Source organism: Colletotrichum jinshuiense, chromosome 6 (genome assembly GCF_051148585.1).
Source record: "Colletotrichum jinshuiense chromosome 6, complete sequence".
In the NCBI taxonomy this organism is placed as follows: domain Eukaryota; kingdom Fungi; phylum Ascomycota; class Sordariomycetes; order Glomerellales; family Glomerellaceae; genus Colletotrichum; species Colletotrichum jinshuiense.
In genome coordinates, this window is record NC_139313.1 from 4,323,547 (window position 1) to 4,336,956 (window position 13,410).

Here is a 13,410-nt window from a genome sequence, read left to right on the forward strand (position 1 = left end):
ACCTCTAATCCGACCTATCCAATCGGGTGCGAATGGGTCCACCCCTCCTGAGTCCGGGTAGATCAATTGAAACTATCAACTATTCGTAAAAGTTTTTACCCAATTGATAGCTCAGGAAATAAAATTCTTGGAGTAAAACTGGACACTAAAATGGAGATTTTGTACCTTGGCAAAAATGGGGTTTATTCGCATCCGACCGGATAGGATACATAAATGGGTATATTAGGCCTTGGCGAGATGGATCAAATTCGCGCTCAACAGGATAATCCGCAAGTCTGCACCACGGCGATTAAAGGTTGGCTGGAAACCCAGTAACTCCTGATCTGCCTTTACGGTAAAAGAAGACTGCTTTAACTTGACTGAGAAGAGTGTGCTTTGCCTGCTGGAAAATGCTCTATTTGAACAAATCAAATCAATGAAGTCGAGGTTGAGGGTGCATTGGGGGAACAGCCCAAAAAGGCGGTGCAATGCCGCTATGCACCTGATCTGAGGATAGCGTCGGACTATCCCGTCCAAGCATACCAATTGCAGAAGACTATTAGAGTATTAGAGCGGGAGAGGCAGGGAGGAAGCAGTTACGTGTGGGGCTCTTTAAACGACTGCCTAGCTGGAGCGGAGACGTCGCACACGACTACCTTTCCTATGGGAGAAGGAGAATCGCTTCATGCCAATCAGATCCTTGACATCAGCGAGCCGACACCCGCTGTGGAATCAATGTGAACCCCAGATCTCGAAACCTCTTGAGCCAATCTCCGAGTCTACTCATAACACGAGCAAACACGAGCACGAGGGGAACAAAAAGAAGAAAAGGCCTCGAATTCCGCCAGGGGCAGAATCGCCACAACGTCGTGCGGTGTCAGGCATCTCGCTCCTCCGGCCCCGCCCGCAACATTATACGATGTGCGGTGTCGCCCAGGAGCTGCCTAGCGCAATATTTGCCTCTGGGTGGCGGAGGAACATGCGAGAATTATATACTATGTATGGGCAGACAGGGCTGGGGCGTATTGGGAGCTGTGGGATCCACAGAAGGAAGACTTTATCCTTATGGCTAGTAGGTAGAAGGACTACCATCGCCCAGGATCGATCGTCTAGTGTGACGAAACAACAAATACCCTCATCTCCATGCAGGTCAGAGGCGAGACCGAGGCTAGAATAGCTGTGTCTCCTGCCTTTCATAGAATAGTGCTTAACTGCTAGCTTGGGAAAAGCATCATTGTCCGGAATCCAACATGTTTATTGGGTCCACTCCGCTAGTAATGAATATCAGGAGGTAGGCCTATAATGTAATAAATAGACAGCTTCCTCTCCATAATCACCTCCTTTCTTCAGCTTCAGACTCACCCCTCAGCAGCCATCCAACGCAACCACCCCAGCCAGACACATCCCTTTTCGACTATCGAACAACATTCATCATGCGCTTTGCCGTTGTTACCCTCCTCTCCTTCGCCGCCAGCTGCCACGCCTGGGCCCAGGCTGCTGACGGAACCTGGGTTGCGAACAACGTTGTCTACAACATCCGTGGCTGTGAGTAATCCCCCACCTCCAATTGAGGGCAAGATGTGATCGATTCGGCGAGTTCTAAACTAACAATTTACAGCCAACGTTCACGAGGCTTGCACTAGAAGGAACACCGAGGAGATCGTGGCAACCGGCCCCTGTGCCTACTGGGTTAACAGCGAGGGCTTCATCGCCCGCGGACGTACGTAACTATCTTCTCCAGGAACCGCAACGTTTTCAAAAACTAACAAAATCTTAGTATGCCGGTCTAGCTTCAACCAGGTTGCCTGCATTTAATATTAAATAGAACCCCGGTGTTAGAAGCGGCGTCGGAACCGCGGTCCCTCCTCTTGAGCAACATTCCACGGTACCCGAGAGGAGGAGAATATTGGCAAAATGTTAAATCAGTGTGCGCGTCTCAGCATAGAACGAAATAAGAATTAATTGAATGAGAACCTTGAATCGTAGAGCTGTAGACATCAAGTCATGGGACAGTTTCTGACCCATGACTTCTACTCCAAGCAAGAGTCTAGTAATCATGACTCGATTAACGAGGCTTAGGTTAGGCTTTGTGGGTTTAAAAGAAACTCATCGTTTGAATCTTCTAAGGGTTACTTCCAAGACTGAAATCTGTTTGCCCGAGGAATTCCATCACAGCCTCATTGTTCTGAAACCAAGACTCCAGGTCAACCTCATTTCCTACGCGAGTCAAAGGCTGTGATGCGCCAGGTCTATATTGTGTCACATCGTTGTCTCTTACTCCTTCAGCTCCCGTAATATCAATCAAGTCAGTCCCAAACCACGGCGCATTGCTGGCCGGATGCCGTTGGCTATTTTTCTCCTGCCCAGGCGGCACGATACCCAAGGCCTCCAGGAACCAGTCCATCTCGGGACCAGCCTTGCTTTGGTCGTTCTTAGGATATGCCGCGCATAGTTCGACGTAGCGGACGGCCATATCGTGAAGAGTATGAAACAAGTGGTGGGTCTTGCACGCCGCCTCGGAAACTTGGGCGGCGGCTTGAATAGAGCCGGAAAATTCCCCGAGACGACCAAGGTCCGCTTTGTCTTGTGTCTCAATGACGTGACAAAACATGACAATGTACGGCACGAACGGGGCGTATAAGAGGAACCTGTGACGCTTAGCGGTTTCCGTTTTTGAGGCGATATATCGTGGACAAATGCGCTTGTGAAGGAACAGTTACATACCATTGGAAGTACATTGGTAAATAAGCGTTATCGTTCCTCTTTATGATACTCACACAGTTTAGGTGTTTCTCTAGAGCAGATCTGGCAGTACTAACGCAGTCGAGGCTGAAGGCTGTGGTAGAACCTGGAGGTCGTGGCGCGGCTCGATGGACTAGGGTGAGGAGAGATAGACGTAACGTTTCATCTGATATGGCATAAAAGTCCATCAGATCTTCTCCTGACCAGTCCTTTGCTTTTTGTAACCACCTTGTCTATGCTAATATCAGCGATACAGCACTTGCACGATGTTAAGCTTTGACCTACGTTGGTCTCCCTGGTCGCTTCTTCCAATTTTTGCAGATCGGATACGAGTCGCTGTACCCGAGCCTGTCGCACATCATCAGACTGGGTAACGGAGCCCGGTGTCAGGTGTCTTAGTACCGAGTGAAGAGGTTAGCGACTAGCACGTAGGTATTGGGTGTGACTGTCATTCGAATCTGCCTTCTCTACAGCTGTGGCGCCCGTACGGCGCCTTTATCCCCGCTCCGGATCAACTATTCCCCGTACCGGACCCCGGTGGGTCCCCGGTGCCTCCCCGGCACCCCTCTCCCGGCCCGCGCCCCTGACACGATCCCCCCTCCCCGTAGGCCCTGCCCTCAGGGCCGGGTACCGCCATCGGTCCCTGACCGGTTGGTGGCCCCCGGTGACCCTGCCTCCCGTCTGCATCTCGAGGGAGGTCTGGGAACCTCCCCCGGGCTTTGTAGGTGCGGGATCAACGGTCGTCTCCCCAGCCGTCCGTTAATCCGCATTCTACACTCGTTCTACCAGCGCCTGCTCGGCCAGATAGGCTGGTCCGCCCCTGGCGGACCCCCGCCCATCCTCCGGCTAGGTACAGTCTCCCTGGCCCCCGCTCCTCTAGCGGGGACCACTGTTCCCGCTGGTAGGGACTCCTGTCCGCCTGGCGATGCCGTCCGGCTCCGGTGGTGGGCCCTCCCCCACCGGTGCCTCCCGGGTGATTCCCCCTGCGCCATCCCCTCATCCTCGAGTAAAGTCGAGCACCTTCCCGGTTGTTGGCCCTCCTTTATCCTTCCTGTAGGGGTTGGTCCTCCTTGTAGTGGTAGTCCTTTGTTCCAGGGTCTCTTTGGACTAACCGCCCTATTTTTACGCGTGTTGGTTGGGCTGTTAACCCCAACTCCGCCTGGCGGAGGCGATCCGATTGTCAGGGCTGTGAATCGAGGGGGAGGGCTGCGGTGCCTCCCTGGTGCTCCCCTCCCCTGTATAGCCAGTATACCCCTTTTCCTGGCGGCAGCAGGCTCCTTCCTTTTCTGTTGCGCCTGCTAAGTGGGGATTCCTCTACTTCTTCCACCTCTTCCGCTTCTTCTTTTTCTTCTTTTCTACAACCTCTATTAATTCGTTTTTCTGCGCCGTTTTTTCGCTGCGCCGCCACCACCACCAACAACAGCAGCAGCAGTAGCAACAACAGCAGCAGCACCAGCTCCCTCCCCGCCGCCATGCCCCCCAAGCAGACCCCCGACGTCCCTGCCCCGCCTGCGGGCCCTGCCGCGGCCACCTTCCAACCCCAGACTCGCAAGGGTCGGGGAGGCAGGAAGAAGGCCACCCCCGGCGACCCCCCGGCTCAACTCCCCCTCCCCCCCCTCCTTACTCCTGGCGCCGCCGAGACCGCCGCCGTCATTGCCGCCGCCAAGGCCAAAGCCGCCGCCGCAGCCGCTGCTCCCGCCGATCCCCCCGCCGACGACTCCCCGGTGGTCGCCCCCCCGGTCGACAATTCCCAGGCCCCCGCTCCCAAAGTCGTGGCCGCCAAGCCCGCCGTCGTCGCCAAGCCCACCTCGAAGGGCAAAAATACCTCGGGCCCTGCCCCCCCTGGCGGTCCGGCCGCCGACGCCCCCCTGGTGCCTCTCCAGTTGTCCGACGACGAGGACGACATCGAGGGCTTCGATGCCGTGGTTCGCACCGTGCCCTGCTGCCGCTGCCTCCGGCAGATGGTGACTTGGAACCCTGACGCGCCCAACGCAGGCGTCGATCCCCTCCCCCGCTGCACGGAGTCCACCTGTAGGTCCCCGGTGCCTCCCCAGTGGTCTCCTGTTGTTGCTAATCCGTTTTTAGCTGCCAGCAACAAATGCGCCCGCTGCTACGGTATGCGCAGCAAGGAATGCGTCCAGGTAAGTCATCTCCCTCCCCTGGGGCAACCACCCCTGTGGTTGGGTCCCCGCTGACTCTCCGTAGGGTAACCGTACCACCGCCTCCGCCGCCATCGCCCTCAAGAATATTTTTGAGGAGCTACGTACTGAGTCCGATCCCCGCGCCGCCTGGCGCCTTGAACTCGTAAGTCCCATCCAGCAGGTCCCCGGTGCCTCCCCGCTGACCCCCCGGTAGGACTCCAATAAGAAAGCCCAGCTTGCTGGCAAAAAAGCCCTTCAGCGCAAGGCCGAGAACGTCAAGAAGCCCGACCACAAGCGCAAGGCCGAGGAGGCCGAGGAGGAGTGGCTGCTCCGCCGGGAGAAGGTCGAGGCCATGAAGGAGACCGCCTCCGCCGCAAGGAAGCAGGTCCGCGCCACCAGAGAGTTAGTGGATGCCCAGCTGGCCCACACCGAGGCCGTCAAGGCCCAGACGGAGGAGATTCGTTCTCTTCGAACTCTCTTCGGAGAGTGGGGTGTTACCTATTCCCGTGTGGTAAGTGATGGTCCCCTGGTGCCTCCCCGGTGCCTCCCCCCTAATCCTATGCCGTATGTCTCTAATTTTCGTTTCAGCATGCCTCCGATCTCGACTCCGAGCATGGCCAGGCCCTCGACGACGACGAGGAGATCGAGAACCAGCTTGAGTCCGAATTTTTCGATGCCTAGGGGTGGGGACGCCTGGGTGCTCCCCTTCGCTACCCCCGGTGCCTCCCCGGTGGTTCCCGTCTGTTGTTTCTAGATTTTCTTTTTCCGAGCTTGCTCCGGCCTTACGGCCATTATGCTCCCTGGCCAAAGGGCCTGAATGATGATTTTTAACCGGCCGGCGTGCCGAGTCTCCTCCTGACCTCCAGTGCCTCCCCGGTGCCTCTCTAGTGACTTTACCTCCTTTTTCTCCCCTAAATGTGATTATACCTATAAGGTATGCCTCCTAGGGCCCTGAATTGCATTTTTTCCTCGTCCTGCTTAGGGGGCCCCCTTCTTACACCTGGTGCCTCCCTGCTGCCTCTCTACCAACGGGACCCTTTATTTTGGTCTTTCTCCATCTGTAGCCGTTAGGTGCCCCGGCTGAGAGGTCTGGGAATCGGCTTTTTGGCTCCGCCTGCATGTGAGGTCCCTCCCCTTACCCCCGGTGGCTCCCCGCTGGCTCCCCAGTTACTCGAGCCTCATATTCCGTCCTAAGTTCCACGGCGACGTTCCTTTGAGGTTCCCAAGAGTTTTCCTCGTCCTTATAACCCTTCCATTTAATAAGGTACCATCGGTTGCGTGGCGGCCCCCTATGACCAACCACCCTTTCCACCTCGTAGATATCCTCTTCGGTATCGTCAATTGGAACGTCCCGCGGCGATTCCTCTATGCCGTGGAATTTCTCGAGTTGGGAGGGTGAGAAGACGTTGTGAATTCTATACCTCGTCCCTACGTCTAGTTCGTACGCCCGGCCCCCGTTGACTACCCGGGTCACCGCGAATGGCCCTAGGAACTTGTCTGACAGCTTCTTTGAGGGTCGCCTCTGCTTAATGTGCCGAGTTGACAGTAGTACTTTCTCGCCGACAGCAAACTCGATATCCTTCCTCCGTTTATTATACCACTTGGCGTACGATTCGCCTGTTACTTTCAGCAAGGCCTGTATGGCCTCCCGCCGGCTCTGCAGTTGCTGTACCCGCGCCCGCGCGGATGGAACTTCGTGCGGTTGTGGCCCGACTACCACTGCGTCGTTCGGCCCCTTCGGCGTATAGCCCATCAGGGCCTCCGCCGGTGGTACCCGGGTGGCGCTATGCCAGGACGTGTTGTACACGAATTCGGCCATAGGCAGCCATTGCGCCCAGTCGTCTTGGTCGAGGTTGCAGAACGCCCGCAGGAAGTGTTCAACGTTCTGGTTTTGCCGTTCCGTCTGCCCATCTGTCTGCGGGTGGTATGCTGTGCTCAGTTTCCTCTTGACAGCCAGCAGGTGGCACACCACCGCCCAGAATCGGCTCGTAAATAGGGATCCGCGGTCCGAGATCATCGCCTCCGGTATCCCGTATCGTAGGCATACGTTGTTAACTAGGAGAGTCGCCAGCTCATCAGCCGTGAGTGTGTCCCTCGTCGGGAGGTAGAGGGCGTATTTCGTAAGCCTGTCAACTACCACCAGTATGCTGTTGTACGTTTTGCCAGTGAACCCCCTCGACGTTGGTAGCTTGGTGATAAAGTCTAGGGTTATGTGCTCCCATGGGCGGCTGGGTACCGGTAGTGGTGCCAGTTTCCCATATGGCAAGTGGTGCCGTGGCTTAATCCGCTGGCAGACGGCGCATGTAGACACATATTCCTTCGTATCCTTCCTCATCGATTTCCAGAAGAAGGTTCGGCCCATACGTTTAAGGGTGCGAGTTACTCCCAGGTGGCCACTTGTTGGCTCGTCGTGGAATGCTTTCAGTATCTGGAGTCGTATTGCGTGGCCGTCTGGCACAACCAGCTTCCCTTTATATCGTTGATAACCCTCGCTGTCGCGCGACCAGTTGGGTCCCAGGTTCCCGGCCGTCGGCAGGGAGGCCCCCTCATCGCCTTGCGCCCTTTTGATCCCCTCCTCAAGGCTCTGTTCGAGTTGCTCAGGCATTGCTAGCGGGCCCTCCCCTTCTTCAGTGGTATTGCAGCGGACCGCGTGGATCGTTGTACCCCTGAATCGTCCGAGGAAGTCGTCTAGGAATGCGTTGTTGGCCTCCTGCTCCTCCCCCTGCGTAGGGCGATGATCCGGCCGGCGGGACAGTCCGTCCGCCGCGTTATCCTTGCCTGGCCGATAGTCGATTTCGAAGTCGAATAGGGATAGGTCCTGCAGCAGTCTCGCCTGCCTGCTGTTGAGTTGGGGCTTGGCAGCAAGGTACCGGTGCCCTAAGTGATCGGTGAGGAACGTGACCTTATGCTGTGTATACAGCAAGTACTGCCTCCAGTGTAGGGCCGCCTCTCGGATGGCCAGTAGCTCGGCTTCCGGGGCCCCGTATCTGAGCTCCGCCCCTCGTAGTTTGCGGGATAGAAACGCAACAGGCCCCCATGCCCCGTCTTGGAGCTGAGAAAGGACACCGCCGATGGCAAAGTTCGATGCGTCCGTTTCCACGCGGGTGGGGAGCCGTGGGTCGAAGTGGCGTAGCACCGGGGCCTTTGTGAACAGGATTCGCAGCTTATAGAAGGCCTCCGTCGCGGTGGCGGTCATCACCGGCTCCCCCTTTGCCTTGTCTGCAAGCCTGTCAGTTAGAGGGGCACATACCTTAGAGTAATTCCTGATAAATCTCCTGTAGAACCCCGTGAAACCCAGGAAGACTTGGATGTCTTTAACGCTGCTGGGCACCGGCCACTTCGCGATGGCGTCCACACGGTCTGGTTCCATCGCTACTCCCTCTGGCGATACCACGAACCCCAGGAAATCGATGGTTTGTGTGTGGAACACACACTTCTCCGGGTTGGCGTATAGGCCAGCGGCGTCTAGCCGGCTGAGTACCGTCTGGACGGCTGCCGCATGATCTTCCCGGTCCCTCGTGAAGATCAAGATATCGTCCAAGTAAACAATACAAGTGATGTCTACCAACCCTGCCAGCGCGTTGTTGACGTACGCCTGGAAGGTAGCCGGCGCGTTTACTAGGCCGAACGGCATAACCCGGTACTCAAAGTGGCCGTACCGCGTCCGGAACGCCGTCTTCCACTCGTCTCCTGGGCGGATACGCACCCGGTGGTATGCGTCTTTTAGATCTAGCTTGGTAAACCAACCGGCCTTGCCCAGCCTATCGAGGATTTCCCCAATTAGAGGCAGGGGTGTACGATTCTTGATGGTGACCTTGTTGAGCCCCCGGTAGTCAACGCAGAGGCGTAGCTTTCCTCCCTTCTTCGGTACGAATAGTATTGGGGCTCCCGCCGGGCTCTTCGATTGTCGGATCCAACCCTTAGCTAACGCAGTGGCGATATACTCCCGTAGCTCTTCCAGCTCCTTTTCCGCCAGTGGGTAGATGGGGCCGAACGGCGGCTCCGTCCCTGGCTCAAGTTCGATAGCGTGCGTGCGAGCCCCTTCCTCTGCAGGCCGTCCCGCTAGGTCTACGTTGAACACATGGCTCCACTCTCGATATTCCTCCGGTAGGACGAACGGCTTGCTTGGTACTGCGGCCGTTGTTGGTAGCCCAGGAGCCGGTAGGTCCCCTCCCTGTCGGTGTAGTCTCCTTATCATGGGGGAGGCCACCAACACCGCCCTTGCTTCTCGACGCGCACGGCGAATCTCCTTCGTACTCTGTACAATTTGGACCGTTTCTTCCCCCAACGGGTACGTCCAACCTAGCGTCTCCCACCCTAAGTTCGGCCTAGCCGCTTGTCCCCAGGGGATCCCCAGGATGGCGTCGTACCCATCGCCGTCGCTGATTTGGAAAGGGTACGACTTCATCTTGGTGATACCTAAGTCGTCTGCCACCTTCGTCACCACCGTCGCCAACCCGTAGTCTGGGGCCTGTGACCCCCACATCCCTCTTAGTGGTGGTCCCCCTCGGCTGACCACCGGCGGCTTCGCCTCATACAACATTCTCCAATCCAAGACATTCTCGTCGGCCCCCGGGTCGATCAGTGCCTTGCCCCTCCGCCAGCCGCGCGCCGTTCTCACGCGTATTTCCGCCTCGAATCGGCGGCGCGGCGCCTTATCCTAGGGTAGTTGGATGCTGTTGACCCCCGACGGGGCACCTACGCACCTCCTCCCCGAGTGTCTTGGCTCCTTACATCGGTAGCATTTCTCTTCAGTGCATTCCGACGAGTAGTGGCCTGCCTTCCCGCAGTTGAAGCAAGTGAGGCCCGTTCGCCACTGTCCCGATGGGGGTGGAGCGGCCGGTCGGCTGGGGGTACTCCCCTCCCGCTTGACCTCGTTGTCGCTAGGAGTCGCGGCCGCGGAGCGGGAGCTCTCGGTCTCCGTGGTGGCCTGCCTCTCTTCGCTCGCCGTCGGCTGGCTGGGCACCCAGCGGCTGCGCCGTTCCCCCTGCCGTCGAGGGTGGTCGTCTGTAGTCTCCCTTGCGTCCGCCTTCCCCATCGTCTCGGCTCTCTTAGCCGCGCTATCCAGCTTCTGCCGGGTGGGCGGTAGGCCCCTGGCTAGGATCTGCTTCTTTAAGCCCGGCAGTAGTCGGTTTAGGACGTGAATCACCCGGGTCCTCTCCGGCTGCGGATCGGGGCACTCAGCCTCAACAGCTTCATACTGGTCGATAAACCGCTGGTAGGTCTGCCCCGGCTTCTGCCTCATCTCGTCTAATTCTACTGCTGCGCTGAATGCCCGAGTATCATCGTCAGCAACGCTGTCGCGTAGCCACTCCTCCATCGCCGCCCAGGTGACCCTTGAGACGTCGTTGTTGTAGGTAAGGGCGATGTGGTTCATCCATTTGCGGGACGCGTTACCCTCCAGGCAGGCCCCGGCGTACCACACCTTCGTCTTGTCTGTATCAAATTGGTCCTCTGCAATATTGAACCGGCCGTTGAGTTTGAATAGGAAGTCGCTGAGGTCCGTCCAGGTGCCTCCCTTATACCGGATTGGGGCCAGCTGCTTCATCCATGCGTCCCCTCGGCTGCGTTTATGCTCGCGTGGGGGGGTGGTGGGTTCCACCCGGCTACCCGTCGGCTCCTCCCAAGTCTCTCCCCTCCTAAGGGCCTCCAGCTGTTCGATTTTCTTCCTCTTTCTAACCCGGGCTGATTCTTCCGCAATCAGCCGGTCTAGCTCGCTTTCTGAGAGGTCTTCATAATCGATTTCTCCCTGCGGCGCCCCTGGTGGTCCGCTAGGGGTCTGCGACTCGTCCGGCGTAGGTTCGTGGGTTGGGCGGGGCATCTGCGCGTTCGAGCCGGATCGCTGGGTAGCGGATTGTCTCCTGGTGATCATCGCCGCCTCGACGGTCGGTACTCCTACAGGTAGGTGGAGATTCGAACGTGTCAGGTGTCTTAGTACCGAGTGAAGAGGTTAGCGACTAGCACGTAGGTATTGGGTGTGACTGTCATTCGAATCTGCCTTCTCTACAGCTGTGGCGCCCGTACGGCGCCTTTATCCCCGCTCCGGATCAACTATTCCCCGTACCGGACCCCGGTGGGTCCCCGGTGCCTCCCCGGCACCCCTCTCCCGGCCCGCGCCCCTGACACCCGGACTGTACAGCATCTCGTATATATTCCCTTGACAACGCGCCATCTCCACCCACAGGACGAAATAAGCCAAGGCTGGCTGCTGAGGAAGATCATCAACGGACGGTCTTCTTGCCGTGATGGCCGATTCCGAAATCGTCGACGCGCGGCCCAGACGTAGTGACAAGCTTTTGTCAACGAAGTAGGTGCTCCAGAAAAGGAACATCTTCAACCTTACGTCTTCCTCTTTTTCGTTGTGAACGCGTGCAGCTCGATGATAACCGAGTGATTGACACAGTTCCGATGCTTTCGACGACAGAGACCAAGCCAGGAATGGTTTCGAGAGCTCAATCGAGTGGCAGGCCTGTGAAATGGTCAAAAAAGATTTTTTTGGCTCATACCTCAATCACTTACACCAAAGATGAGAGCAGCGATTGTCTTCGAGGTTGCAGGCAGGTGCAATGGCAGACCAGAGAGCGCAGTTTCGAGGTGTGCACGACATAGGTAAGAATACTTGAGACACCTCTCCCTCTCCTCTCCTGAAACAATATTGCTGTAGTCCATGAAGATGGAATTGAGGCCGGCGGTAACGATAATAAAGTCTGCTTCAGAATACTGATCCGAGAAGTAGACCTCTAGGCAGGTTTTTGAAAACTGGTGCATTGGGAGATATCCGTATATCCAGCCTGCTCCAGCGAGACGTTGAGCTGTTGGAGCAATTGTGAGTCTCGATTAATCAGAGGATGGATTACATCTCGAGGTAGGAACTCACATTCAGCAACACGAATAACTTTAACGGTTTCTTGTATAGGTGGCAGCTCGCACCCGTAAAAGCTTGGCCGTTTAACGAGCCTTGCGTGAGGATACACTATCTCGTCTGTAACAGGATGTTGTTTGTAGGAAGACACAATCTGAGAGAGCACCTTCAGATTTTCTTGCAACTCTTCGCCAGGACTGTTGGTTGATAGGGAATTCCCGCCGGCGACCTTGCGCATAAAGTCGTCTGCGAATGTGAATTGAGCAGCCAACGATGACTCTCCCTCCATCACCGACGAAGCTTCAAGTCCAGTATCAGCGAGCAGAGTCCCCTGAATACCACCTGGAGACTGAAGAGATGCGTGAGAGGTCTGCTCTGTATTGAGTGGAAGTTTCTGTAGCAGACCAACAATTTCGTCTAGATGACGGTCAATCTGGTCAATCTTCTTCTCGCTGATTGATTGTGATAGCAATTGCGTCAGCACGCTCATGAGTATGTAGATAAGTCTGAAACACCCTTACAATTGTGAAGTCAAGAGAATTCGGGGTTTTTTCTCGCGTAACTTTAGTTTGTCGGCGTAGGTGCATTGGGCCTTGCTGTTCGCGCAATAGGTACAGGGTTGTTCTCTATCACACCGAATCTATGACAGAAAGGTCAGCTGTGGATCAGTGATGGCCCATCAATATTTTATTGCCACAACGCGCTCTATGTAAGCGCGTCTTGGGAAAAGTTCGCCGGCATACCTTACGAGCACGGCAAGTGTCGCACTGTCAATGAGTTAGCCAAGACGAACATGAAGAGCATTTCGCGCAGCTTAAGGGGTTGCTTACAGCTCGTGGAAACGTGGGATTTACGGATGACGACTTCAATGCTGCATCTGCGTGCCCATCTTCGGTATCCATAATCAGGTGGATGAATGCTGCATGAAAAACGGGGGCTGAATACGGTCTCCGGGAGTTGACGGGTGCGATCAAGCTAGGGCGTACGAATGGTCAGTTTTACTGCTTGGATGTAACGAACGACTCTGACATGGAGTGCGTCTCATTCCGTCTTTCTCTCTACACACGGAATAGTGTTTGTGCGGCCACGAAACGCCGGTGACTCATGCGGCACGGGCCCCGAGTCTCGGAGGTCCGCAAGCTCCGGGTCCCGAGTGACTGCATACGACCCGTATGCGTTGGATTCACACACGATCTGTGATAATATACAATAATATTATGATCTGAGGCTAATTAATTCCCTTTGGCTTGCAAATAAATGTTGACTCTTCTCATAGGAGATAAAGATTTCTGGGAATAGAACATGCTCCAGCGTGAATGCATAATTTGATCACACAAATATCAAAGCTTCGAGCAATTCCCTGAATAATAATAAAAGATCCTGAACAGTTTGTTAATCGATCAACTAATATCGACAGATGATAAGTTGAAATTTCCTAGCTCACCGGCTCCTCTACTGAAACAATTTATAACAAACTGTAAGCGAAGTCCATGTTCGTTAAGGCGGAACTCCTTGTCTAAGAGAAAGCAGATCAGAAGGGAAATACGAAACCGAAACTTGAAGCATCCTGGGTAAGACTAAGGAGAGTCACGCATAGGGCATCAGAGGTTTCATACTGGCTTATCAGCCGATCAGTAATTTGAACTAATTTAATACGCTTGCAGGCTTGTTCTATATTGTAAGCCT

General features: G+C 55.7%; 4 protein-coding genes across 4 annotated transcripts; 2 read left to right on the forward strand and 2 right to left on the reverse strand.

Annotated features, from left to right (window-relative positions):
- Positions 1-1,412: 1,412 nt before the first annotated feature.
- Positions 1,413-1,794, forward strand: EsH8_VI_001101 (uncharacterized protein; the record flags this gene model as incomplete). The annotated part of the gene is made up of 3 exons (XM_083272354.1): positions 1,413-1,524; positions 1,598-1,699; positions 1,757-1,794. The coding sequence occupies 3 exons, from the start codon at positions 1,413-1,415 to the stop codon at positions 1,792-1,794; spliced, it is 252 nt and encodes an 83-aa protein (XP_083127528.1).
- A 307-nt stretch (positions 1,795-2,101) lies between these two features.
- EsH8_VI_001102 (uncharacterized protein) lies at positions 2,102-2,717 on the reverse strand (the record flags this gene model as incomplete). Its single annotated transcript, XM_083272355.1, has 2 exons — positions 2,102-2,627; positions 2,704-2,717. The coding sequence occupies 2 exons, from the start codon at positions 2,715-2,717 to the stop codon at positions 2,102-2,104; spliced, it is 540 nt and encodes a 179-aa protein (XP_083127529.1).
- Positions 2,718-4,193: 1,476 nt separating this feature from the next.
- On the forward strand, positions 4,194-5,543 carry EsH8_VI_001103 (uncharacterized protein; the record flags this gene model as incomplete). The annotated part of the gene is made up of 5 exons (XM_083272356.1): positions 4,194-4,752; positions 4,807-4,862; positions 4,927-5,025; positions 5,077-5,373; positions 5,451-5,543. The coding sequence occupies 5 exons, from the start codon at positions 4,194-4,196 to the stop codon at positions 5,541-5,543; spliced, it is 1,104 nt and encodes a 367-aa protein (XP_083127530.1).
- A 5,826-nt stretch (positions 5,544-11,369) lies between these two features.
- On the reverse strand, positions 11,370-12,626 carry EsH8_VI_001104 (Zn(II)2Cys6 transcription factor domain-containing protein; the record flags this gene model as incomplete). The annotated part of the gene is made up of 5 exons (XM_083272357.1): positions 11,370-11,674; positions 11,740-12,176; positions 12,246-12,364; positions 12,468-12,491; positions 12,555-12,626. The coding sequence occupies 5 exons, from the start codon at positions 12,624-12,626 to the stop codon at positions 11,370-11,372; spliced, it is 957 nt and encodes a 318-aa protein (XP_083127531.1).
- Positions 12,627-13,410: the final 784 nt, after the last annotated feature.